General features: G+C 42.6%; 1 protein-coding gene and 1 pseudogene across 1 annotated transcript; both read right to left on the bottom strand.

Annotated features, from left to right (window-relative positions):
- Positions 1-71: 71 nt before the first annotated feature.
- LOC135467187 (alpha-L-fucosidase-like) lies at positions 72-16,881 on the bottom strand (annotated as a pseudogene).
- A 2,922-nt stretch (positions 16,882-19,803) lies between these two features.
- On the bottom strand, positions 19,804-24,999 carry LOC135467186 (chitin deacetylase 7-like). Its single transcript, XM_064744952.1, has 2 exons — positions 23,656-24,999; positions 19,804-20,025 (listed from the first exon to the last, which is right to left on the bottom strand). Exons 1-2 carry the CDS (start codon positions 24,997-24,999, stop codon positions 19,804-19,806), a joined length of 1,566 nt encoding a protein of 521 aa, XP_064601022.1.
- Positions 25,000-27,462: the final 2,463 nt, after the last annotated feature.

The raw sequence follows: 27,462 nt of genomic DNA, 5'->3' as shown, positions 1-27,462 counted from the left end.
CCTACCACACGGGGCCAATGATAATCCAACCGTACCAACACAACACATTCACTACGCCTATATAATCGATATTTACGTCTCTAACTTTTATTCAATAGTAGTATATGGAGAAAAGACAAAATTATTCATACAAATATATATGTAGGCCTACTTACTCAGGTATACACGTGTGCCTATTTACAAAATAATCAAGGGGAGGCAACCGCCTTTTTCAAGAGGGGCTAGGTTTCTAAACCTTCAAATCTGAATACCCACGCCCATTTACAAGGCATGTGACTGGCTGGAATTGGTGGTATGATAATCTCAATTCCACCTGATTCAGGCCTTCTCCAATCAAATGTTCCTAGATAACCCAACAGGGTAACATTAGTTTGTAAACTAGGGCTGACAGATGCCAGATACAGAATGTCTCCGTCTGGCCAATCAAGGACAATGCCGTATACCGCGGTGCTTGCAACACGTTTAGCCATGGTGTACCTGAAACAGAAAGGAGAAGGAGTCTAAGACACTGGGGCCGATTTCACAAAGCAATTTCTGACTTAACTCCAAATTTAAAACCTCGTTATGGTGCTTTGTGTTTTAGTACTGGAAGTTGGAATCCTTAAGCATTTGTCATAAATTATCAGTTATGAGGTGGTAAAAATGTCTAGAGCTCAATTTTTTGTGTGTCATGGTTTCAAACGTGTGACATGAAAATGGGAAAAAAACTCATGGACTGCTCATGGGGCAGAATATACAACACAAACATTACACAAACGAAAAAAACAAACAAACAAAAAAAACCCCAAAAAACACAAACATGAAAGGCATAGAGTTCAACGTAGATGTCTTTGATGGCTCATGTTACATATGCTTGAAAGAAAATGTGTCAGTTTTCAAACTTCCAGACGATAGTTCAGATGAACTGTATCCGATACAATGAGGGGAAACTTATATAACCGGCCATCACACAAACAAATAATCTGCCTCCAAGACTTCCTAACTGCCTGTAGTGGCTTTAAGTTTTAAGTTTCAAAATTATTTCCGGTTACCTGACACACCTCTTGATGGAAAGCTCCAGACGAAAGAGCAAAGGCTGGATTCGAACTTCCTACCTCAATGCAGTCGATTTGTTGCAGTGATAATGATACCTCAGCCGAATGGGACATTTTGCTTTAGATGTTAACAAAATCATCATATACAGTCTTCGAATGAACTTGTTTAAGAAACATTTACACGAAGGAGTAAAAACAGATGTGAAAATTTGCAGATCTTTTTGTAACTAAGTGTTTTTGAACTCTCCGATTCTCAGACCTGTCTTCTCTGTTTCCCCTTCGCACAAAAAAGGGAATTCCTACCATACGCCTGGTGTGACCGTGTCATTCTGGAAGGTCCATGGCTGACTGCCGTAGATCGCCTCTCCGTTAACCTTTAACCAGGCTCCCATCTGACGCAGCCTCTCCTCAAAGATCGGTACAATTCGCCCGTCCGCGGTCGGACCGATGTTCATTAACAGGTTCCCGCCACAACTGGAGAATGACAATGAAGTGCATAAACACCAAGGCATGGAGATCGGGTATTGATGCGTTAGAAACCTTTTTTAAGCACTTCAGCTCAGATACTCCCAAGTGTAACATGGTATGTATTATGTATACCATAGATGCGCTATTTAGTCTGGAAATCATGGCATCAGTGGCACGTTATTTAGTCTGGAAATCATGGTATCAGTGGTACGTTATTTAGTCTGGAAATCATGGTATAAGTGGTAGTTATTTAGTCCGGAAATCATGGTATCAGTGGTACATTATTTAGTCTGGAAATCATGGAATCAGTGGTACGTTATTTAGTCCGGAAATCATGGTATCAGTGGTACGTTATTTAGTCTGGAAATCATGGTATCAGTGGTACGTTATTTGGTCTGGAAATCATGGTATAAGTGGTAGTTATTTAGTCTGGAAATCATGGTATCAGTGGCACGTTATTTAATCAATTAAACAGTTTCAATAACGCAGTATAATTGGTATTGATATTTAAGCCTTAACTTTCACTATGCATTCTACAAACCTGTTACTAAAGCTTATTTGGAATGTATAATGCAGCTAGTTTCTGCAGCCACGTACATGATGTATGCCAACATGTGACACTATATAAGCAGTAAGCACAACACAAACTGGCCTACCAAAATGAGTTTTCAAACGCCCAGTTATACTGAATTTTGATGCGACGGTTGTTTAATTTCATTGTGTTTGCGGTAAGCCGTTCCTCCTTGCAATTGTGATTTCGCAAATCAGATTACTCATATTTACAAGAGATAATCGTGGGTCTTAACCTATTAAGAGAAAAGGCAACAAATACTACAGCAGTAGGTTATTTCGGACGAGGCCTGAAACAAGACACAGACATTTTCTTCTCACGTGAGTCGTTATGCTATTAGTCAATTTTTAATCTGGCGATGTTAGAAAAACCGTAAAACACGACGTCGAGTCATCCGTACACTAGGCACATATGGTCAACAGGCAAAAAAGGGTTCAGGGGACGCCACCGGGGTACATAAATACCTCGCGTCTGAATTGATCAAAATTGGTTGTGAAAGTTTTAGCTCACTGAACTTTGATATCTCCGTTAAAAAAAAGAAAAAGGTACGCTTTTTAAACTTTATGTGGGATACTATTTTGTCGCATGTAGACATTTCGTCTGGTGTTGTTTTTGCTTTTAAAACGATTCAGCATAGCAAACTCTCACTTACCTAATTGTTTCTGCTAAAATTTGCGTCAGGTTTTCCATGTCTAGGTAATCCGTCAGTGGAGCATTGCGTCTGAAACCCCAAGATTTGGTATCTAGCGTCATCGCGTTCTCCCATTTGTGTTTCTGGAGAACGCCTACATAAAACAACAAGATAAAAATGTTGGGAATGACTCTGTCCATGTTTGTAACGGCAGCGATTTGCAGCCCATATTAATGCGATACTCACACACAGGTTTCCATCGCCGAGTGGATGTACATGTATATGCCTATAATAATACTGAAACTATAAAAACCGATGGATTAATTTACTTATCTTATTGGTGTTTTACCCTGCACTCAAGACTATTTCATTTATACGACGGCGGCCAGCATTGTGGTGTGAGGAAACAGAGCATATAGCCGGTTTATTCCACTTATGTCTACGATTTGAAAAACTTGAGTAGGAAAGTCGAAAGAGAATGTAGGCATAAGAGGAATGGAGGGGCAAGGGATTAGGATTAACGCCTCAGGTGGCAGGTCAGGTGGGATCAGTCAAGCATGACAAAACTCAGATATTGATAAAAACTGTCTATTCTTAGATATATATCGAATATCGAACAGATCAGACTTTAATATCATTATGTTATGAAAAAATCAGAAGGACAGCATCCAGACACCGAGTCGGCATACTCCATCAGGGGACCTTTCTTCAAGGTTGCAAGAAACTTGAAACATTTGGATCTGCAGGGTTTGGTCCGTGGTTGTGATTATCATTTATAATATTATTATCAGCGCAAAGCCCAGCTCGACGCCCCATGCAATCACATATCCACCAGCATCTGGTATCAAGTTTCCTATTCCTTCTATCCATAAAGCCGTTACGAAGTAGGTTGCGTCCTCCAAATTCTACTTAGGTCATAGGAGCGGCCATCGTAAGTGTTAACCAAGTTATGGTGGAATCACAGGAATTCGTTCTGTTTATATACAAGAGCCTGCCAAAAGTGAACACTTTTCAGACTATACCGAATGCTGACAAGTGACTAGATAACTAGATAACTGGGCGAAAATCGGATTATAGTATTGGGTATTAGGGTGTCCTAATCCCTTACGTAGGCTTAAGTGGAATGAAATAATTTCGAATCGTAGTCATAAGTGGAAGACACCATATAGCCAGGGGGAACCCATGACAATCCGCAGCTGGTGGATTAAGAAGATATACGGCAGTTGTGTGGCAAAATATCAATCAGCACAAATCCATTCGAAGTTTTGCTGTTATTTTAGAGCAGCCAAAATGATTACCTTTCAAAAAATATCAACAAAGTCTGTTCTTGTGTTACCGTTCAAAATCTGAAAAATGTTCCTAAATGTTTACTGAAGGTTAATAATTTGAGCTATTCTTCGTACATACTGAGGATTTAATCTGGTTACCAAGTGTGGATTTTTGTCCCAAAACTCCCACCATACACGTCCTAGGAATCCCCTAAAAGTAGGCTTATATTCTTAAAGCCCACGCAGATGTAGTCTCTTTCTTTCAGCTGTTTTGACTGTGATGAGCTCTCTGTAAAATCACTCATATTCACTATCAAAATTGCCTTTAGCCAGAGACATGTAACAACACAAGCTCAGTCACAGGGATATGATGGACGTCCATAACATTGCACGGAAATTCAAGTAGAATACTTCTTTCATAATGTTAAACACTCAAAAGCTTGTTTTCGACACCAAGAATCCATTGCCTCGGGTGCCATCATAAGTATTCAAAAACGAGGGCATGCGTTTCGCCGGAGAACAGCACGAGTTACCTAAACTACCCCCCATGGAGGCTGCCATATGTGGAATTGTTTTGAAATTATAGTGTAACTCAACCGCTTGTTTTGTATTGTTACTGCGCTGAGTTTGTTCTAAACGCTTGTAGGGCTGCTATTGTAAATTCATGTCTGGATCAACGCCCAGTGTACAGCATACCATTTGTTTTCAAAATGAGTCCACTCATTTTACAGGAAAGTATGGTATAGGCAAAAAGTTAAAAGACATAGACTTTAACAGTTATCAACTTATGCCATTAAATGAGCTCACTTCTAAGATTACTTCAGGTGAAAGTATTCCTTACCTGGATTGAATCGATCACTGCAGGTATAATAGCCGCCATGTTTACAGAGGGTCCTCGCTCCCCATCTGTCATTAGTCACAACAGTGTCCTTTACAGGGCTTCAAATAGGTGAAAACCAACAAAAAGTCGTTGTAGAGACATTAGGTGTAATTCTGTTTGAGTAGGGTCCTCAATAGAATAGGGTCTAACATTTTACGAAGTACAAAAGAAAGACAAAGGCTGTGAGTTAAAAAACAACAAAACATTACGCCAATACGTGGTATTACCGTGAGGAAAAAAGAATAAAACATATTCACTGCAAAGATTTGTTCAACTGCAATTAATTCGCTTCATAAAGTGTTTTACTGAGCCTGGTTTTCCATTATGCCGTTCTCATTATCACTACTAATATTGCGTACAAGCTTAACAGATATTCCACCTGCAGCTTCAAGTCAAACTGCACGTAGTTCCCAAGAGGCAGGTTGGATGTAATACGTTTCTATAGGTTTACCTATCATTGTACAGCCAGGCCAGAAACTGCTGTGAGTTCCAGTACGAGGCTGGAGCTTCCCATTCCCCATCTGACCAGAGGAGATCGGGCTTGTAAGTGTTTATTAAATCAAATAATTCAACTTCAGTCTTTTCCTGTAGATAAACATTCATAAAATGCTTCAACTGTTGGACGGTCAGACAGATTCATAATACTTCAGATTCACTCATTGACGCTTTGTTGCATTGTTTAACGCCAAGAATCACTTATACTATGGGTGTCAGTATGGTGAGAAGAGGAACTCAAGGGTCAAGATTTCAAGGGTAAACCACCAACCTTTGGCAAGCAGCTGATAAACTTATATACGTATGAGGTACAAATATGCACAAGTAAGACAAGTGGTTTTCAGCAGATGCCAGACTGCACAGACGGTCGTCAACGTCACCAATACCCCAATGCATAGTGTGACAAGTGCAATTTACAAATTCTCTGCAACAAAGGCAGACATTATGTACCTCAAGATTAGGAGAAGTGCACTTTTCTCACTGACCTGGGATATACACCACCCTCCTCTAATGCCTTTGATTATTCTGATCTGGTGCCTAAGGCAGCAACTGGGAAATAGAATACCTCCATGGCAAAATGTGAAATGTGATCTTGAAATGTTTTAATGTTTTACTTCTTTTTCCACTTTCTGCTTCAGTTTTTTAGAAGCTTTTAAAAAACTAAACCTGACTATTCCGACTGAATGATCGACATCGAACACAAAGTTGAAGATTGGACAATGAGGGTTAACTCTTTAGTGTAAATATCACCTTTGTAGTTTGTAATCATCACGCCTGGACAACATTTTCCAAAAGTTTATAAAATTCAACTGATGTAGCTTTTATAAACATTATCTTGAAGATACACATTTAAAATGATGATTTAAAATACATCTGCTTCCCATCTGAGATAACACAAACCTTAACAAAATCTTGGGTAGTCCAGTTGTTTTGCTTATCCTGCAGGTAGAGTGGGTTGAACCATTCAAACAAGGAATGGTAAAGGCCGAATATCACACTTGTTTGATTACGTATGGCAGCTGCAAGGTCACCTGTTATGATTGGTCAAAATCAGTTAAAAACAGAAACATTACCACAATGGTCACCAACAAGGTTGTATTAAATGAAATATTAGAATTAGAATTTCTCAAGCGTTGAAATGGCATTTGCCATATTTTCTGTGTGAGAAACTCAATAGACAGTAATGCACACTGTAAGCTTCTTTATAATAATGATTCAAATTAAGGTTTCCATAAGTGGATTTTCGTGGGCTCTATTTTTAAAACACAGATACATATAGCATCTCCAAGATAAGGACAGTAAAACACATTAATTCTTCTGGTACATGATGAACTTGCTGTATTTAGAAGTTTTTACATACCAATATACCATACCAAACATGCCAACTTATTCCACATGAAAGACTACATACCATACCAAACATGCGAACTTATTCCACACGAAAGATTTACCCATCATACACACACCAATACTTCCCACACAAGGCAGACTTACCCATCATACACCTACCAATACTTCCCACACAAAGCAGACTTACACATCATACACATACCAATACTTCCCACACAAAGCAGACTTACCCACCACACACATACCAATACTTCTAACACAAAGCAGACTTATCCACCATACACCTACCAATACTTCTCACACAGGGCAGACTTACACATCATACACATACCAATACTTCCCACACAAAGCAGACTTACCCACCATACACATACCAATACTTCCCACACAAAGCAGACTTATCTGTCATACACATACCAATACTTCCCACACAAAGCAGACTTACCCACCACACACATACCAATACTTCCCACACAAAGCAGACTTACCCACCATACACATACCAATACTTCCCACACAAAGCAGACTTACCCACCACACACATACCAATACTTCCCACAAAAAGCAGACTTACCTGTCATACACTTACCAATACTTCCCACACAAAGCAGACTTACCTGTCATACACTTACCAATACTTCCCACACAAAGCAGACTTACCCACCACACACATACCAATACTTCCCACACAAAGCAGACTTACCCACCACACACATACCAATACTTCCCACACAAAGCAGACTTACACATCATACTCATACCAACACTTCTCACACAAAGCAGACTTACCCGCCAAACACATACCAATACTTCCCACACAAAGCAGACTTACCCGCCAAACACATACCAATACTTCCCACACAAAGCAGACTTACCCACCACACACAAAACAATACTTTCCACACAAAGATGACTTGCCCACCAAACACATACCAATAGTTCCCACACAAAGTAGACTTACCCACCAAACACATACCAATACTTCCCACACAAAGCAGACTTATTCACCACACACAAACCACCTCTTCCCATATGACACAGACCTGCAGACACAGGGCAGACTTACCCTCCACATATACACGAGTTCTTCCCACACAGGGCAGACTTACCATCCAGATACATACCCACTCTTCCCACATGACACAGGCTTACAGACACGGGGCAGACTTGCCAACTCTTCTGACTCGGGGCAGACTTACCCTCCGGATACATACCCACTCTTCCAAAATGACACAGACTTACAGATGCGGGGCAGACTTACTCTCCACATATACACAAGCTCTTCCCACACAGTGCAGATTTACCCTCCTGATACATACCCACTCTTCCAACATGACACAGACTTACAGACACGGGGCAGACTTACTCTCCACATATACACAAGCTCTTCCCACACAGTGCAGATTTACCCTCCTGATACATACCATCTCTTTCAACATGACACAGACTTTCAGACACGGGGCAGACTTACTCTCCATATATACACAAGCTCTTCCCACAAAGTGCAAACTTACCATCCAGATACATACCCACTCTTCCCACATGACACAGACTTACAGACACGGGGCAGACTTGCCAACTCTTCCAACACGGGGCAGACTTACCCTCCGGATACATAACCACTCTTCCAACATGACACAGACTTACAGACACGGGGCAGACTTACCCTCCACATATACACAAGCTCTTCCCACACAGTGCAGATTTACCATCCAGATACATACCCACTCTTCCCACATGACACAGACTTACAGACACGGGGCAGACTTGCCAACTCTTCCGACACAGGGCACACTTACCAACCAAGTCTCGGTGAGGTCCTGTATCCATCGAGTTCCAATTCCAGGATACTTTGGATGGCCAGTTCGTAAACCCTTCGTGGTGTTTGCTGGTCAGCACTACATACCTACGTGTATATACAGGAACAATTCATTTACTTTGGGATCATAATTAGTGTTTATTTTGTGGTCCAAAATGTGCTTTCCAGATCCCTTGATCAACCAAACTCCCATTTATAAGATAATGTATTCAAGTACCGGTACAATAAATGAAGTACATTAAAAAGGAGTTTAACCAGAGAGTATGGTAAGTTGACTTACAAAAGTTGTCACTCTTATTTGCTGAGGTTACAAAATTTACAACACAAGGCTAAAGAACGTAGAATTTCCTGGAACTCGCCAGTGGATTTGGTACCGACAAAACTACAAAACTCCTGATTCGAACAACTGTGAGTTCTTTGCCGTATAATCAAATGATTCAGCAAGCTCAATGGATCAGACAGTTCAGTCATGAGTTTAAAAATACTACATGCCTCAGATCATCTGTTATTGGACTGTAGATATGGCATTGGCAAAAAATTAAAAAACTGACTGGTATAGGCCTATGTTCATAATGGGGAACTGTGTTGCAGCTATAGAGTGCATTTAAAGGCCCACTTCATTCCGCAAACACTTTGCAGAAAGGGCAGACGGTATTTTTCAGTTCAATAATTAAACACTGATGCCAGAAAATATCAGAAATTGTTGAAAATAGACATCAACGTTTATTTAACTGAACTAGGGTTAAAAAAAATATTCCACCTCCTCAGTGTATGTTTAGAACTTGGCATATTACCGAACGTAGCAAGGTGAGGTTGAAGGCAGAGCCTATTTTTCAATATTTTCAATATCCAGTGTCCAGTCTGATCAATTTGGACTTCAGTTGTGTAGTAAGGATAGTTTATACGCCCAAAGTCTGATCTATTAAGAGCTGGAGGTGTGTACGAATGATCATAGTTTACACACTCTGAGGGAATTTACCTCAGCTCAATTGGTAAAGTTCTGAACTTTGGATGTGGAGATCTTATTTAAAATCTTCCATAAACTTTACAGTCATTGAAAATAACATCAAACAGTGGTTGAAGAATGTTGGAGACTTGGCAACTTGTCAGGGTCTCCTTCAGGAGAGGAAGCCAGCATAAGCTGAACTTGAACTCACAGTGACCGCGTTGATGGGAGGCTCCTGGGTCATTGCGCTGTTGTGGCGTGCTAACCTCCTCGGCCGTGGAGGCCCCCCTTTTGATTTTCATGATCTCATGATATACACTTTATAGCGTTTTCTGCATATAACTCCTGAAATTCATTGAAACTTAATTGCAGAAATGGTCGAAAAGAATCATCTCTCTTCAGTCCACACCAGAAATCGGCCTGTGCTGCCGTTCAACAGCTCATTTAGTTTCTGTAAAGTGCTTTGCGGAATTGACATACCAGGTTTTTGAATTCAATGACTACTTGAGGCAGGTAAATATCATAAACTGTTGGCCTCAACGTTTAATTTAATTAAAAAAAAAAAGGCCTATACCGACACACTACGTTCGGCCTTACGCCTTGCCTATTTCCTATTAGTAAATGATTTTAACGGAAATTAGTTTACAAAATAGTTAATGTTATTTGAGGTACTGAACGCTCGTGTTGGGAAAATCAGTCCAATCTTGGATGCCATGAGGACGTGCACAGGACATCATGAGTACAACCTTGGACTATACTGTATATAATACTCCCAAGTACAACGCAGTAGCTAACAAGGGACAGAACTCTTACAACACTTTTGATCAAATGAACTAAGTTTACCTTGCTCCGGACGCCTGTATTACATCTGCCCACTGTTCCGGGTTGAAAAACTCAGCCTTAAATGTCGGAGCAAAATCGGGATACGTGAATGTAGGAGGATAATTACTTTTCATAAACGCTACAACGTCAGAAATCGTTTACTCCCTGCCAGTCCCACCAGAACCATGCAGATCGAAAACTGGGCACCGAAAAGACTCCCCAGTGTATAAATATTCCGAACTTGGCCTCGTCGTACCAGGCCGGCAGCGGCCGAGCATCTAGAGATTCCCACGTTGGTTTGTACTGACACTTTACCACAGCCACGAGGAGAAATACCTCCACCACAAACAATATATCATTCTTGATTTCCGATATACGTACTGATCAAACAAAAATAAAATAAAAAATTTCTTCCTTGTCCCGGCAAGTAGGTGGTCATGTGACTTGACAGCACGTGATGAAGGACAGGGACCACCATGTAATACCAACATTTTGTATCAAGTTACGGACATTTTAATTACGCCGATACCTGAATGTCTGCAAGTAGAGTAAGAATGTGCAGTCCTGACCATTTGGAGTCAGGACATGCTATTATAGCCTACTTGTGTGTACTTATGGTAGGCCTGCTATGGTAAGGTAAGGTAAGGTAATGATTAGCTCTGTAGGTTTCTCACAGCCCTGTCTTGTTCCATAAGCTTACCTTGAACACCTCTGTACTTCCCTTGCTGGCCTCAGTATACTACGTACAGCTTGGCATCAAATAATTTGTCGGCGCGTAGCCACATTCGTTTCAGCCATCAATTCCAGGCAGGTGTTCCCATGTGCTATGACTAGTAAACTCACACAAGCAAGAAAATATAAGTATAAATATAAAGATGTGAACAAAGAAAATGCGGAAATATATTCCAAAATGTGAATTGTTAGCTCCAATTATCCTTCAGTTCCAAACTCTTTCACTTTGAAATATTATAATTTTAAAGTTACAAAACATCTATTGTTAACATTTCAGTTATATTTTATTCAGCCCTTATTTGCACGTAGTTTTCACTTGACTTTGAACATTTTACACCGCTATACCTTGTTGAGAAAATTACATGTAGGCCACAAAAAACAGTTGTGCCCTCAGAGTGGAAGATGAAGATCATGAAGATAAGCTTTTCACACAATGTATATACATACATGTACGTGAAATACTGATTATTTGTTTTCTATAGATAAACATTTAGCTATGACATCTAAGACAAGAGATGTACATGTATATCAGAGAAAATCATGCACACCTCGCCAAATACGAAGCAAAACCCTGTGATTATTAAATGAGTATGTACACCACTGTCATTTCTTTGGCCATATAAACAAATGCTGTTCATTGCTTAGACAGACTTCACTATATTTTACACAAATTATTTTTCACAGGTTTATATGTTACAGTTAACAGATGACGCATCAGCCTATACATGTACTCTCGTACACTAAATGCTGCGAGCGTAAAACTCCGGGGACACCAAACAATTTTCAATTTCCCTTTCTCTGAAGAGACAACATGGGAAACATTTAACAAGAGCAGTCATACAGCGGCACTTATTTCACCTAATACGTGCTAACGAAAAACGAGATGTGACACATGCATAGATGTCATATGGCCTCCCTGTAGGTAGATCTGGACAAAGACATGATGCGGAAGTACAAAGACATGATGCGGAAGTACAAAGACATGATGCCGAAGTACAAAGACATGATGCCGAAGTACCTCTGCTGTACATAAAATTTGGCAAACAATGGCAGAAACCGTAACACCACTTGATCCTTCCAACCGATAAGAAGCGGTCGCCCTAATCACTGAAACCAACACTGCCACAAAATCATCTTAATTTTTATTCTGGTGAACCTAAAGGAGTCTGACAATACACATTATACAAAGCAAACTAATTCAGAATACACAGATCTGATGTTCAACGAAAGGAACCTGTATTTTATCAAAATCAGACAAACGTTGGTACTGTTACTGCAGGGAATCCAAAGCGTGACATACAGAAACGGACAGGCCCGATATAATATACCTCTCTACACTTCCGCAGAGACGTGGGTTGAAAGAGTATTTAAGTGAATGGCGCTGATTAAGTTATAAGAAAACGATTAAATACAGTGTCATAATCCTGATATAATCCTGGGTCATAAGCGAATTTCCAGTCTCGATACTTCTGCAATTCTGCGGCCTTAGGCAAGATTTTCGAATTTCAAAGCCCATGCTAACACACACGGAAATCTATTTAGTGGTATATTGGTTATGATTTCAATTCCTCCAGATCCAGACTTCTTACAGGACGATGTTCCCGGATAGGCTGATAGCCCCCAGATGTAACAAGTCTCAGGGCAGTCTTAGAAATCTGCATACACGTAAGTCTCGGTGAGGCCCTTACTGGGGGTATACATGTGGATTAGAGCATTGTACTTGAATTTCAAAAATATGCAAGCGTTTTTAAAACCCAGCAGATTTTAAACCATTTTTACTGCAATGTATACAAATTTGGAGCGAAAATTACATATATGGCTGCAAGGCATGCAATGGATTTTCTTCTCTACAAAATCCACTGAATGCGTTATTTAACCCGTACCATACGCCTGGCGTTACCGTGTCATTCTATTCCGGACTGCTGTAGGTTACATATGCGCAATTCAAGCAGTTGGGTCTAAGATTTGCCTTCGCACTATAAAGTAAACTAAATGGGTAATACTGGCACACAGACGTTTTAGGTTGTTGATACACTATAAATTCCTGAACTGCTAGTTTGCACGTGGTTAAAATATATCAGGATTTTGTCTGTTTTGGATAAAACTGCAATCATTTTGGCCAGTGTTACTTCCTACCCTCCCTGGAGGTTACCGAGCTAACAATGCTATGTATTCATTTCCAGGAACCACAGCTCAAAAAATGGTGGTCAGGTTGATATTTTAGTCTATTGTAGAGATTTGATTTGATTTGATTGGTGTTTTACGCCGTACTCAAGAATATTTCACTTATACGACGGCGGCCAGCATTATGGTGGGTGGAAACCGGGCAGAGCCCGAGGGAAACCCACGACCATCCGCAGGTTGCCGGCGGACCTTCCCACGTACGGCCGGAGAGGAAGCCAGCATGAGCTGGACTTGAACTCACAGCGACCGCATTGGTGAGAGACTCCTGGGTCATTACGCTGCGCTAGCGCGCTAACCAACTGAGCCACGGAGGCCCCTCCATTGTAAAGAAAATTGCAAGCTGCAGCTGGTGGTATGGCATTGTACCACGCGAACGTTAGGGCATATATATTTTTGATGTTGAAGTTGACAAATTTAATACATAAATAGTAAGGAGTGCACTGGTGTAACCTGTAGATCGCCTCTCTTTAACCAGACCCCCATCTGACGCAGTCTCTCCTCAGAGAACGACACAATTCGCCCGTCCGCCGTCGCGCCAATATTTTATCAATAGGTTCCGGCCAGAACTGAGCAGTAGAAATCAATATACACTGCCTTACAGATGCTGTAAAACTAGAGCTTTTCGAATGTGAGTCTTACCTACATGCGATATCATTCTAAAAAGCACAAAAGACTACTGTATTACTTTAAATATTAAATAAGCTCTGATTACATTTGATTTTTGCTTAGTGTTCAACGTCGATTGGTATTTGTCAGCTTTATAGGTGGATGAAACTAGCGTGCCCCGCGTAAACAAACGATTCTGACGTGTTATTGGCGAAATTTCCGGCGCCATATTAGTGAAAGGCAAGTACCACCGAGGTCTTCAAAAACATTAGACTATGTTTTCTCTTATTGTCTCCGCCATGAACAGTTAGAGTATGGAAGGGAGGATTACTCCGTTTGAAAACCTCTTATGGACAACAGTATTGTCATGGGAAACAGTCTAAGGCATTTCAGCTTCATTCTCATCCGTATTATTAATTCATGCTAAGCTCACAGTTGCGGCCAAAAAACTGATCCAGTCTGTCTATAGGCCTATCCACATAGTCTTTCAATTGTGCTTCTCGTCGGAACCTCCATGATTGTTTTTTAGTGACCTTGGCAATCTCTCATTTTATATACAAGGTGACCTGTGAACATAGAAAGCACTTGTTATGAAGTTGTCTTCGTTACAGATTATCAGCTTACTATCATCAGTTACACATATAGCTTCGTCCGACATGCATATACGATTCGAGTAGTATGCAGAGTATAGGTTCTGGCACCCCCCCCCCCCCCCTTGGGGCCCTCCCCATAACAAATAGAGGCTCCCAACCCCCCATTCCCTGAACACCCTCCCCCTGGCAAATAGGGGCTCCCAGCCCCATCTCGAGGCGTATACACACTATAGGTTCTGGCGCACCCTCCCCTTGGGGCCCTCCCCAGAACAAATAGAGGCCCCCCCTTGGGCGCCTCCCCAGCCAAGGCGTACACGCTTATTTATAAGTCTAGCCTACATACACACATTGATATGTGGCGACCTAGTTGGCATTTAACAGATAAGGCGTATAGCCTATATGTAGGCCAGATGTGTTGCACAACAGGATGATTCAGCTGATTTTCTCCCCAGGATAGGGCTTAAACTACGGGTTTTTATGAAAAATAAATCCGACAGTCTTTTTCAGCGTGTCTTGTTTGATCAGAGCCAGTATTTTTAGGAGGATTGGAGACATTGTGTTTATGCAGGATGTTTGTTAGCTCAAATCCGGATTTGGTCTCCTGTATATGTAGTATATGAATACATTACCTGCATATAGCGCCGGGCTCTATGCACTTCTAAGGAATCTCTGTAACTTTCGACAGTTTCGGAGGCAGAGAGACCTTACCAAGGGGTGTTGTAGATGGCCCAATGGTGGTGGGATGTGTCAGCGCCAATTACCCCCCCTAACGGTGGGTCGCTAGCGCAAAAAAATCCGGAGCCCGCCGTTAGGGTGGTGATTAATTGGTAACAGGTTGAGCTATAAACCAGGCCTTTTGCTTTTTTGGACCATGGGTTCGAGCCCCACACCGGGCAGATTTTTATTACCGCGGGGCTCTCGAGACATAGCATGGGGGTGGCCCTGGTTCCAAACAAGTTCCCCCTGGGCACCCCCCCGAGAACATCATTCGGAAAGAGCGTTTTTCAGCTCTTGCCGAGCTAGTTTTCGGCCGCGATCTATAAGGTGTTTTTTCGTGCTTTCATCGATCTCTACAGTGTTGAATACCTCACGAGACTTGGCGCGTATCTCCTGCTTCAGATCAGAGTAGTTCTTGAGCTCCTGAACGATTTGCTTGAACTCTACGTCTGAAATAACACCATCAGATAATGCCTTAGATACCTGCGCACGGATGCTGTTAAGTTTGGCCTCGGCCAACAGCCGTATATCGTTATGTTTCTTGGCCTTTGCGTGAAGCCAGCGGCTAACGAATTTTGGCGACATTTAAGACACCGCAAGCTAGGGCCGCAGCTTCCATGGCCAAGACAGCAGGGGTTGCAATTATCGTTGTGAGTAGCCCCACGCCTGCAACCCCTAGGCCCAAACCGGCCGTGAGCATGGCTGAATCAAGGGCCTCGGTGGCCAAGACACCACGCCGGTACTTTTTGTACAAGGCCCGGCGGAGATCTTGCTCAGATTCAAGCTGCCTCTGTGTTTCGCTGATATACTGCAGGCGATGGGCGTGCGCGGTCGGGGCCAAGGGGTTTTCAACCATAATCGTCGACGCGGTCGGGGCCAAGGAGTCTTTATCCGTGATCGTCGGGTACAGTCGCCCCATATTGTCCGTCCTACGAATCAATAACGTCGGTTAGCTCTAAATTGTCATCGGGACTACTAACATGAAAGCGGCGAAGGCATATGCCGAACTCTAAATAGATTGCATCGAGATTTAAAACGCCCCCTGTGACGACTCGTATATCCTCGAGAGAGCTCCGGATGACTGGGTCGCCCTGGGCCGGTAATTTGATCATAAGTCTGAGATCCTTTGCATCGTGCTCCGCAAGCCACCTTATTTTCAACCCGGTAATCAAAGTGCAACGGCGACTGCCCGCGCCAAGTATGAGGTCGAAGATAAGCATAGATCCAGGGTTTAGTGGTAGTGCGGCCTTAAAATCGGTTTGCGCGGTAAGACGCACGGGCTCTCCCAGCCCCGACATTAGTACGAAGCGGCCTCTTCTGTCCCAATCTAGATAACAGCTGCCGGCTGGTACGTACGACACGAAATAGGTTCCGGAGTTGAAAACGTTTTTCACATCGGCCATAGTGGCCTGGACCGACATCGGGGTCACCTTCACATCTATCAACCAATCGGGGTCGCGAGCTCTGGTAAGAACAAAGCGGTTTTCAAAGCGAATTAATGAGAGATTTTGTTCTTCATTCACCTCAGACGGCTTCCTGCGCTCTTGCTCTGCAGTGGATGAGACATCTTCAAGGGAAGCAAACGTGGCAGGTTCTGCTTGCCCCTCCCCCCCCCCCCCCCGTAATCTTTTTAGCGGTTGTACTTGCCACTTTGAAACTGGAAGGCGTAGATTTTACCTTCCTGGCCTTGAAGTTCGAACTCCGACACATCTGCCAAGTCGCTTAAAGACAAGCACACAGACCTGGGACCAGCTGCGTCCACCATACTCATATACTTGCCGTCTTTGTCTAAAAGTGCCACGGTCAAGTGCGTTATATAGTCGGCGCGCAAGGTTTTGTACTGTGGGTTGGGAAATGAAACCGTCTTCCCGCAGTTAATCCCTTCACCAGTCACGGCGATGGCTTTAAGTAGTGTGGAACCGCCACCGAAATCTGAGGTTATTCTGACGTTTTCTGAGGTGCTCAGTTCATCTAAATGCACGAAGACTTCTTTGTGTGAAACCAAGTTAGGTAGCTTTTCACCCTCCACAGTCCCCCCTATGGGCGTCATCCCGTCGGAGAACCCTAAGATGGGGGCAAGCTCTTGGAGTATTATGAAGGCATTTCTAGGGAGGGTAAGGACTAAGCGGCCCGTGGCTTCATTCAATCCCAGAGAAACCCCATGCGGGCGGAATATGTCCTTGTCCAGCGTACAGACATTGTAGTAGCCCGTCGGCACTTCAACACGTTTGCCCTCAAGCAAGAAGCCCACTCCGGAGGGGATATTCACCCAGGCCGGGTAGAATGTTATCTCGCGAAGGGCGGTTTTAAGGCGGCCATCGAGGTTGTTAAGGGCATGAGGCAGCGTGTGCTGTGCCCCATTTAGAATGTCAGTCAATGTGATGAACATTTTAGCCACGATGAACAGCGAGGCTTGCAGGTTCAATAGAGAGGCCACTTACAAGGCCGGGGCATTGCATAGTATCCAAACCCACGCAGAGCAGCTCACGCGATTTGACATCTACATCGATGAAAAGAAGGCCTTTCCAGTCCAGTTCACAGATGTGTTGGCCAAGTACCGGCTGCCAAAGATAACCGACAATAAAATTGTTCGGGCCTGGAACACCAATCCTATGCAATTCTGGCAGAACCAAGTGAACTTCGCGGTCTGGTGCGCAACCACGGGCTGTGGCGTCTCTGCAAAAGACCATCTTCTCGCCCCCGACCAACGAATAAGGGACCTGTACACGTTCCATGCGTATTACCAAGTTAGGCGGATCTTAGAAGAGATCCAGGCCCCCCTGCCGCAAGACAGAGCGTGGGCGACATTCAAAAACCCCTACGACGAGAGGGCCTATGAGAGGATTTGTAGGGAGTTCCACGTAGATAAGCACACAGACTAGAGGCGCAGGGGGATGAATCACGGCCTCGGAGTGGCATATTACTATGTCACGAGAACGGGCTACAGCCCCATTGGTGATTGGAACTTCGATCCGAGCAGGATGTCGTTCTCTGGAAAGCCTACAGCGCTCCACGTCGACTACATCGAGCAGAACGCCGAGGAGGCTTCGGCGTCGTTCATTGTCGACAAATGCCAAGGATTCACGCAGCCGGGCGTAGAAGGCCTAAACGATTCCATCAGGACATACGTGTTGGCTGTTTTAGGCGCCCAAGCGCAAACAAGGGCGTGTATTCTAGGCACGGGCACAGCCTTCGGCGCGCAAAAACAGTTTGCCGCGAACCGCTACCAGGACGTGCTACAGTATGCCGGGAGCGCTGTAGACTTTGTGTATGGCATAGGCCTATATATGGCCCCCAGCGACATGCTTCTGCAGATCAGCCATGTGGCGACAAAATCGTCATGGCCACAGAGGACCAGAAGCTTGGCGCCAATGAGGGTGTGAACGCTAAAGTGCTGCAAAAGCGCGCACCTTCCCACGGGATCGTTGAGCCACAAGAAAGAGTCCCACCACCTACTGCGCGCGTTCAGCATGTTGCAGCAGCCGGAGGCAAACAAGAACCCCTATTTCCAAACCAAAAGAATCACGATGCGGAGATAACAGCCATCGTTGTCGCTGGGGTTGGTATCGGCTTACTGCTGCTGTGGACTATGCGTTAAATACTTGCGAACAGCCACGAGCATTAGGCCACCTACTGCGATGACTAGAGCCCAGATATTATCGGCCAGCCACCCAGCCGCTTTCCGAGAAGGTTCAGTAGCCAGGACACGATACTGCCAATAATACCCGAAATCCCAGCGGCAGCCTTCCCAGCCAGCTTGCCAAGGGCGCGCGCCAGGGACTGAAGATGCTTTTTCACCCATTCTTTAAGACCACGCCCGTCGGATGGAGGTGGCGTTGGCTGGATGCCCCCGCCGGGCCCGCCAGTCAGCGCCAACTTTATCGCTAGCCCCAGTGTCGAGATCGCCATCCCAATTGCCGTGAGAATGGAGACCACGGTTATTCCCTGCTCCCGGAAGAGGGTGCGGACGCGCTCGGCCAGAGTGGTATCCTTGTGTAGGATGCGGCGTATTTGCGTGCGCAGGGCTTCACCCGTTAAAGAGGCTGCTTCGAGCCGGGCCACCCTCTCGTCCTCGAGATTCCTTATCCGGTCTGCGATCCGGCGCCGGGAGAATTCATCAGTGGCCTCCTCCAAGTTCTGTTTTTGTTTTGCGATGTCCTTATCGAGACTTGACAGCTTGGCGAGGTTATTCGCGTGTTCGCCTTCCGAGGTCTGCAGTGCCTTCTCAAGCGCCAGAAGTTCTCGCATGGGAAGAGGAGGGTCGTTTATCGTTGAAAGAGTCCGCTCGACCTCACTATCCGTCAAGCTTGTTTCCATTATGTGGACAGCATCAGCGGCCTTTTTCCCTGGTTGGTTTAAATCCTTCAGCTCCATGGTATCTGCCTCGACGGCCACGGCACCGAGTTCTGAACTCCGAGTTCTGAGTCCCCAGGGCTGCGACTGCTGCCGGAGGAAATGATGGCTGGCTTGTCTTTCCCCAGTTTTAAAAGCCCAGCTTATTCCGAACAACACCAACCCCTCCTCTCTGGGCGAGTGTTGAGAGGGCTAGCGGTTCACCTGTGTTTATGCTGGTGAGGTTCAGATCGGAGTATTTCTTGAGTCGCAGACGCCCTTCTTCGTCAATCATAAAACCCGGGTAATAGGGCTTGGGTTGGGTAAGGTTAGGATACTTCCTCGCCATGACATCTTAATATTCATTCACGGTGAACACTAACAGCCTTCCATCTTGGGATTTGAGGTCCACATCCAAGGTTTGTTGCTCGGGAACCACCCCGATCTGGACATCACCACCTGCACGGAGAGTGGTCTGTTCGTCGTCGATGATGTTGTCCTCTTGGGCGTCGTCGAACGCCTGGTCACCAATGTCAATGTCTGCCATAATGTTCGTATTGAACAATGCAAGGTATGCCTTGAATACAACAATGGATGCATAGGGACGCTTAACATCTCACTTGATCTCATTTAGCTACATCTTCTACTGGGGAGACATTGTTCATGTATTTTAGTATCTGGAGGGAACTTTCTGTATGGTGCCTGGAGATCTCTCGAACGAGGCATATAAGGCATACACACACGCCAATTTATTGGATACAGAAAACAAGACAGAAATAATAATAATTGTAAGATTTTTTGAAATAAACCAGTAAAAATAAATATACAAAAATATTTCCATAGTCTTTGTAATTCCTCTTTTTCTAAATATTGACAATTGCTCTCTGTACAAATTACATATCAGTGTTCTATTCGAATGGTTCTACTTCAATGTAGAACTTTACAGTCACCTAGGTAATAAATTTCACAAAGGCGTACAAACTTACAAGCGACTCAAATGAAACATTTTTAAATTTGTGAAATGCTACTAGTATAATGAAATTGTTCTCTATTAACAAAGTAATGCACGTACATGTAGTTTGCACTGTTGTCATATAAACATGTGTACAATGTATTAATGGCATAATATCAGTTATAGGTCGTCTTGAGGAAAAGAAATTCCGCAGATGTGTATATGGTGGGTCGGTAATTAGTAAGATAGCCTAATGTGTTTTAGAACATCACATGTGTAGTACAACAGTGTACGTATATTCCAAACTGATTTCAGCTTTCTATGTCATACCTATTCTTACTTACGATTTTACATGTGTGACAGCAAAGGCATGTATCCGACATGTATGTATGCATATATATTTTCATACAGAATTTCAGAAATTGTTCACGGGTCGTTATACACTTGATGCCTTGATCAGTCGGCCTAGAGACAATGTGCTTTAGTCAACTTCAAGAAGTCTTAGTGGACGAACTTTAATTGTTGTAAATTACGTCTACTGCTTTACATATACAACCATGATTCAATGGATACTACTATGCAGGGATGCACTAGTCGTATTGGGGATGCAGATGAAGTATGTTGTATCATTATCGTTGTGTGTCTCCTATATACAAATGTAACGAGACCATGCCTCGATGGTCCTTTAGCATACTCCCACATAAAGAGGGGAAAGGCCTAAATGTCAATCATAGACGATGTATAATAAGTTCTCTGGTAACGGGATCCTCATACCGCGTCATCAGACTAATAAAAAAACTAATTCTCGGTCAACTTTACTATGACACCCATAGGGTAGGGTTTGATTAAGAAGAAATAGGCCTAAGAATTAAGACACTAAGGGACATTCGCATTTCGGATTACGCGCCACTACACTCGCCACAACAGAGCAGCCGTGATCAAATTAGCACCGATTCGGTGGTCTTTGAAATTTCTGCTTTTCACGGCCAATGAAAAGGCAAGCTTTTAAAGTAATACTTTTTACTTGTTGTTTTCAGTTTCTCCCTTGTTTTTACTATACGTTATTGCGAATGGGGATACGATTTCCAATGCAGAATTTCAATAAAACAGATATTTAATGTCGCAAGCGTGCTGCCGCTAGGTTGAAACATAGGTTGGTGAGTGAAAATTAGCACCCAGCTCCCGTGTAGTGCGAGATCCCGCGACATTTCTGTTAAAAAATATGACGGCCTTTTGAAATGCGAAAGTGACGTATAAATGAGATAGGTGTGCTATCTGTTTCAACAGTGCAATGAATATTCTAGTTTGTTTGCTACAGTTGAATTTAATGTTTTATAGCTATAGGCCTATAGATACATTGATACTACGGCACAGCTGTAATTTACGACATTTCCATAATTTAACCAATCGGAAATATGGAAAAATATGTTGGCACTATTTGTAAAAGATAAATTTTTACACATTTAAATGGTGTGTTCAAAATGGTTTCACACTCTTTCCGGGGTTACCTGTACATGTATTTCCTATTTTTAGGGCTTTCGCGGACAATTACTGGGCACAGCAGCCTGGATATATGAAATTAATACTTTTGATGAAAAACGCTGTATAAAGGAGTTTTGAATGCTGGTAAAGTTAAAAGATACAACCATAAATTTTACATGACATTCCAGTGCCCGATTGAGATATGTGTGTACCATTAATAGGCCTATATAAAAGGGGATAAACTTTTAAAGCCAACGAAGTAAGAAGAAAAACAGCGTGGTAGCGGTCAAAAATTCTCATTTACGGCATGGAGGCGTTATTGTAATTTGAACCCCTGATTTATTTTGGCATGAGAAACAGTATTTAAAAGGCATTTCCACATTTAATATGTTAAGATGATTCAACTGTCAAACTATTAAAATAGAAGGAGATATTCTACATGAATACGCCACACTTAATAATATTTAATATAATGAATTAATTAAGGAATTTTCCAACAACACTGAGACATGTGATAAAGGTGATGATCTAATCAGTCATTAAGTTTGAATACACTCATTCATTTACATTTACACAATCGTATTTTCGAGATATATCAGTACGAACCGAAATGTGTTCTGTTATTTAAATAACTTGTTATATTAAATTCGGAATTATATTTATCCACTAGATTGATTTATATTTAATGCCACATCGGTACTGAAGATACTTTACATGACCGGAAGTCTTTTTTGACTGGAAATCTGACCCTAGAAAAAAAAACGTACCCAAAGGAAATGTACATAATACAACTCCCTCCGAAATAAAGTTCTAGCATAAAATATATAGTTAGGTATATGCCAATACAACTTAATACAAACTGCTCTTGTTACAAATATTCTCGGTTTCTAAGCTTATAGAGATGGCAAATATTTGCTGTACAGCCTTGGGACAACTGCAAGCCCTGGCTAATCTTTTGGAAAAAAAAAGTAGCTTTGCTGAACTGTACAAAAACATTGATAATTAGAATATAAGAAAGGTAGATAATTGTTATGAACCGAATCCTGGAAATAAAAATGTATATATGAACTAAATTTATCGGTATATTTCTCCGTGTGAGAAATATAAAAGATAACTGCCAGACTGCAAGAAACACATTTTACGGTACTAAATCTCAAAACGAAAACATTTTGCACACAGTATTGTTTTAAATAAGTGTTTTAAGAAATCCAGGCGTTTACACGATTACTAAAACACTCCTGTGAACACCATAAAACCCAGAAATATTGTCATGTGATCTATATATAGAGCTAGAATACACATAGTCTATAGCATATGGAATTTCACGAAGAACTTTATCACTGACCACTGTCCAAGTAACCGCTGATTGAAGAGAGAGAGCCTCCAAATGTTTATTTCGGTGGGTTTTTTTTGAAATTAACAATAACCACAACAGAATATTGTTTGTCGGGCGTTACACTATCACTATAGTGTATAGTGGATTTCTTATGTCATCACCAGTATCAAACCTGAGAAGTCAGTCAGACCAGTATAACTGTCACCATTGAATACTGGCAGACACCATATGGTCTACCGAACGAATTCTGCCAAACCCCATTCTGGTGGTATACGCAATTCGCCGAAAGAATCTATACAATGATGTTTGTGGCGTCAGTCATCACATTACTCAGAAGATTTAAACTATCAATATACAATTAACACTAAATATATGTGGACCAAAACTATGGATATAGAAATAAGGCGACTCAAGTGACTTGAATGTGAGCCGCTCACATCATCCCAGTACATCACAGCATCCGTAGGGCATAATGTGTGATTCTTAAGACTTGATGTCGTTGGTAAAGTGTTTGTTGATGCACTCTTGGTTGAAGATGGAGGTGCAGAAGGGGAGGATTGGGTTGTTGTTGTTTCTGTTGTTGCAGCTGCTGTTATCGGCGGATTTCTCTCCTCACACTTGACCACACCGTTGATGGACAGACACCACGGCTCCTTGGAGGGTTTGGCGGTTCCAGGAGTGGGAGGCGCCACTGGGGCGGGATCGATGTCTGCCCGGGAGCACTTCCAGGCTGTGAAGTTCGTGGAGTCTGGTGTGTCTCTGGGACTCTTCACCCACTCCAGAGCATCGCTAAGCGCCAACAGGTAGATGTCTCTTTCTGGCAAGCTTAATAGTCTGTCGAGAAACCTTTTTGTGGCGCTCATTGTATGGTTGTGATAAAACCATTCAGGACGCAGATTCAGTATGAACGGTGTTTTATTCCGCCTGTAGAATGTCCTGAAGTTCTGTACTAGGTAGCGAAACGCAGCCCTGTCGCGAAGCGGGAAGAATTTCGAGTGATCCACATTGGGAAAACCATCGAGGTCGATAAGTGAGTAAACAGGGAACTCCCAAACGCCCATCAGTGGAAACGTGGGACACGGAGGCACGTCACACGCCTTCTGGAAGCCAAAATCCAGCGTGAACGGCCATTCGACATCTTCTCCTAACCGGCTTTTAAGAATAGCTAGCGACGAGTCATACTCAAATCCTAACGACACATTTCCAAGCATTTCGTACAGAGCGTGAGAGGGCTGTAAATATGGGCTCCTGTAGCCCTTGATGTCTGGTAAAGGTACGTTACCTCGTTTGTGTATGAGCATTTTTTGAGCATACACCTCGTCGCGGAGGGTGTCGTAGCTGACATTCTGCCAGTAGTCCTTGGGCTGGGTGGACATTGAGCTAACCCCTAACTCAGCAACCCCCCTCTCATACATGTCGGCGGCCAGAGAGTAGTCAGTTGTGTTGCCCTGAAGAAACAGGGTGATGCGGGCAGGACAGCCGTTTGGGTTCCTCCGGGTACTCGGGAAAAGTTCCTGGTACATCTTATAGGCTCTGGCATCCAACGGTCCCTCGAACGTGAAGAGGACGATCTGCGGGATGTGGGTCTTGTTCAGATCCCCGGGGGTGTCGTACGACCGACACAGGCAATTGGGGAGATGGCAGTTTATCCCCATCTTACAGTTGTCATGATGAGATACCGGTGATCCACGGATATCGTTTAGCGTCCACAAAAGCACGAGAAACATCAAAAGTAGATCGAGAGTGGCCCTCACCATCACGTCCTTCAACAGGTTCACCATACCTTTCTGTCTCCCGACACAGCATATTTCACCCCAATGTAATATGGGTTGTTGGTAAACTTAATTTTTCTTATTCAAATCCCTTGTCCTGCGGCGAATGAGCTTCACGGCTGCGTGGAGAATTAATGAGTGCTGCTATGGGGCTGGGTATAGAGAGAGAGACAGCGAGAGAGAGAAGGAGAGAGATAGAGTGAGTTGCCTAAATGAAGGCTATGCGCCAGCTATACCGGTAGGCCTTTGTCAGTAATTAAACTCACTGAAGCAAATCTAGGACGTTTAATAGTGTGTATGCTTATGCCCTGCAGCACTTATCTACGTGAAATTACTTGCTGTTGCTTTGTTCTATCGTTCATACGAGGTAGAAAAAACTTAATCTCGCATATTTTGAGAACGCCATATAGCTGAGCACGCAAACATTGAGGCTTTGTTTGACCTATAGTTGTAGTATGTAGCTGGTCACCGCTTTCGGGGCATGATACCTAGATGAATTATACGGGTTTGTGGTTGTGCTATTTAATACGCATCGGTACCTGAACAAATTTTGGAAATATTTACATTTATTCATAACTGTTTCGAAAGGTTTGATAATCATTTTTAATAGGCCTCTATTTCAAAAGTTATCATAACATATCCATCAAACCTTTGTTAACTATATTAAGGATGGAAGAAAATCCCCAATCCTCAATTATCATACACATAGTCCACAACACTTTGCACAGGAGTTCTCCAACATGACAACGACCATTTCTATAGGGAAGATCCTTGTAAGCCCATGGTATAAAATCGCTGTGTACATGCACAGTGTTTAGTAGATCTATAAAATTATTATATACACACAAGAACAGGTTTTACAGATGTGATACACGACTGAATTCATTCATTCATTTTACCCCGTTACGTTGCATCATTTTGGTGTATATTATTTGAAGGATGTTTACACACACGTACCGTTTCAGAGGTATTGATTTTACTTTACATTTTTTAATCTTTAACGAAAATTTTCAAAGCATAAACAAATGATTCCTTACACTATTGAACATTTGAAAATGTTTGTTAAACTTTAAAAATACAAATTATATACCAAAACAGAACACCATAACGTTACAACGTGTGGCCTTCACATGTAGCTGATTGCCGGACAGTGTCGAACGTTGCCCCGGTGATTTTTCAGCGCTAAAGTAAACGTTTGTTTGTCTTCCACACTGAGTATGATGTACACCAAGACGAAACACACCAATATGCGTTTGTAAGATCTCGCCGTTTTGTTTATCAATAAAATTATTTCAATGCAGCAGTGACTAGCTAACCAATGTTAACCAATATCTCAGCCAAATGAGCAGCTTTAGACCTCTGACGTCAATATGATTTCTTTCTGTAGAGCGTGAGAAAAATGCTGTAATGTGGTTAAATGATCTTTATGCGGATTTTTTTTTTACATTTTACTGTTCGTTTCCTATTTATTCCTTTTTTTCAGTTTTTTGTCTCAGTTTCTTGTGTGGAGAAAACCTTTGTCCTTCATCTGGCACCTGTGAAATTCCTGACTAAAGGCCGTAATCGAACTAGCGAGAGCTGGATATGATAAGAGAATAACTAAACTCAAATCATGAGTTTTCAAATTCCATCCATTCTGAACCCTTTCCCTTTTCTTGTCATAGAGCAAACATCACTGTTTTGAACTGGGGAGACCCAAAAAAGAACTATTTGTTAAACAAATAAGTTTATGTTCCAGTTCGTGTTGATTTTTCTGAAAAAGACAACCGTATATCGTTGTGAATAGTTTAGGTTCTTTACGACGCTGTATGGTAATCATCATACACACCTATAGCACGTCGACATGCACGTGAATATACATGTAGTTGGGATGAATTACGAAATTTGCATTCAAATTTGTTTCCCTCACTTTCCACACGTCTGAGTATTTAACTAACGACTAAAACTTGTCCGTATATTGTTAGTGTCATGTGATGTCCCAGTGTCTTTGACCAATTCCATCTAGTTTATCTAACTTAATTTGTGTCCTACGCCGCCCTCAAGAACATCTCACTTCTACGACAGGGGGCAGCAGTATGGTGGTGGGAAAACGGGCGGACTCTCATGCAAATCCACGACCATCCGCATTTCGCTGGCAGACTTTCCCACGTACGACCGGAGAGGAAGCCAGAATGAGGTGAACTTGAACTCGAAGCAACCACATTGGTGAGGATCTCCTGGCTCATTGTGCTGTGTTATCATGTTTTATCAAATCAAGCATGTTGAATAGCGATACTTGTGGTTCATTAATATAAAACATGTTCTACTTTTTCATTAGGGTACAGCATGGAGCTCGTAAACACACACAGCGTTTAAGTTGCCAAGGTATAACTGACGAGAAATGATTCCATCCAACCACCATTAATAGAGCCTCATTCACGGCTCTACTTGTGTTGAAATCTAACACAACACCTTGTGTTGTTTCATTCAGCA

This window comes from Liolophura sinensis, chromosome 6 (genome assembly GCF_032854445.1).
Source record: "Liolophura sinensis isolate JHLJ2023 chromosome 6, CUHK_Ljap_v2, whole genome shotgun sequence".
Classification (NCBI taxonomy): domain Eukaryota; kingdom Metazoa; phylum Mollusca; class Polyplacophora; order Chitonida; family Chitonidae; genus Liolophura; species Liolophura sinensis.
The sequence above is the reverse complement of the archived record's forward strand: the minus strand, read 5'-3'. Positions and strand labels throughout refer to the sequence as shown.

What these genes read in the sequence shown, in the direction of transcription:
- LOC135467186 (XM_064744952.1), bottom strand. Translation starts at nt 24,999, where the DNA reads ATGGTGAACCTGTTGAAGGACGTGATGGTGAGGGCCACTCTCGATCTA. An exon ending in CTGTGATGTACTGGGATGAT is followed by an intron (nt 20,026 to 23,655) that starts GTGAGCGGCTCA and finishes GTTGTATTCAAG; the next exon opens with GCATACCTTGCATTGTTCAA.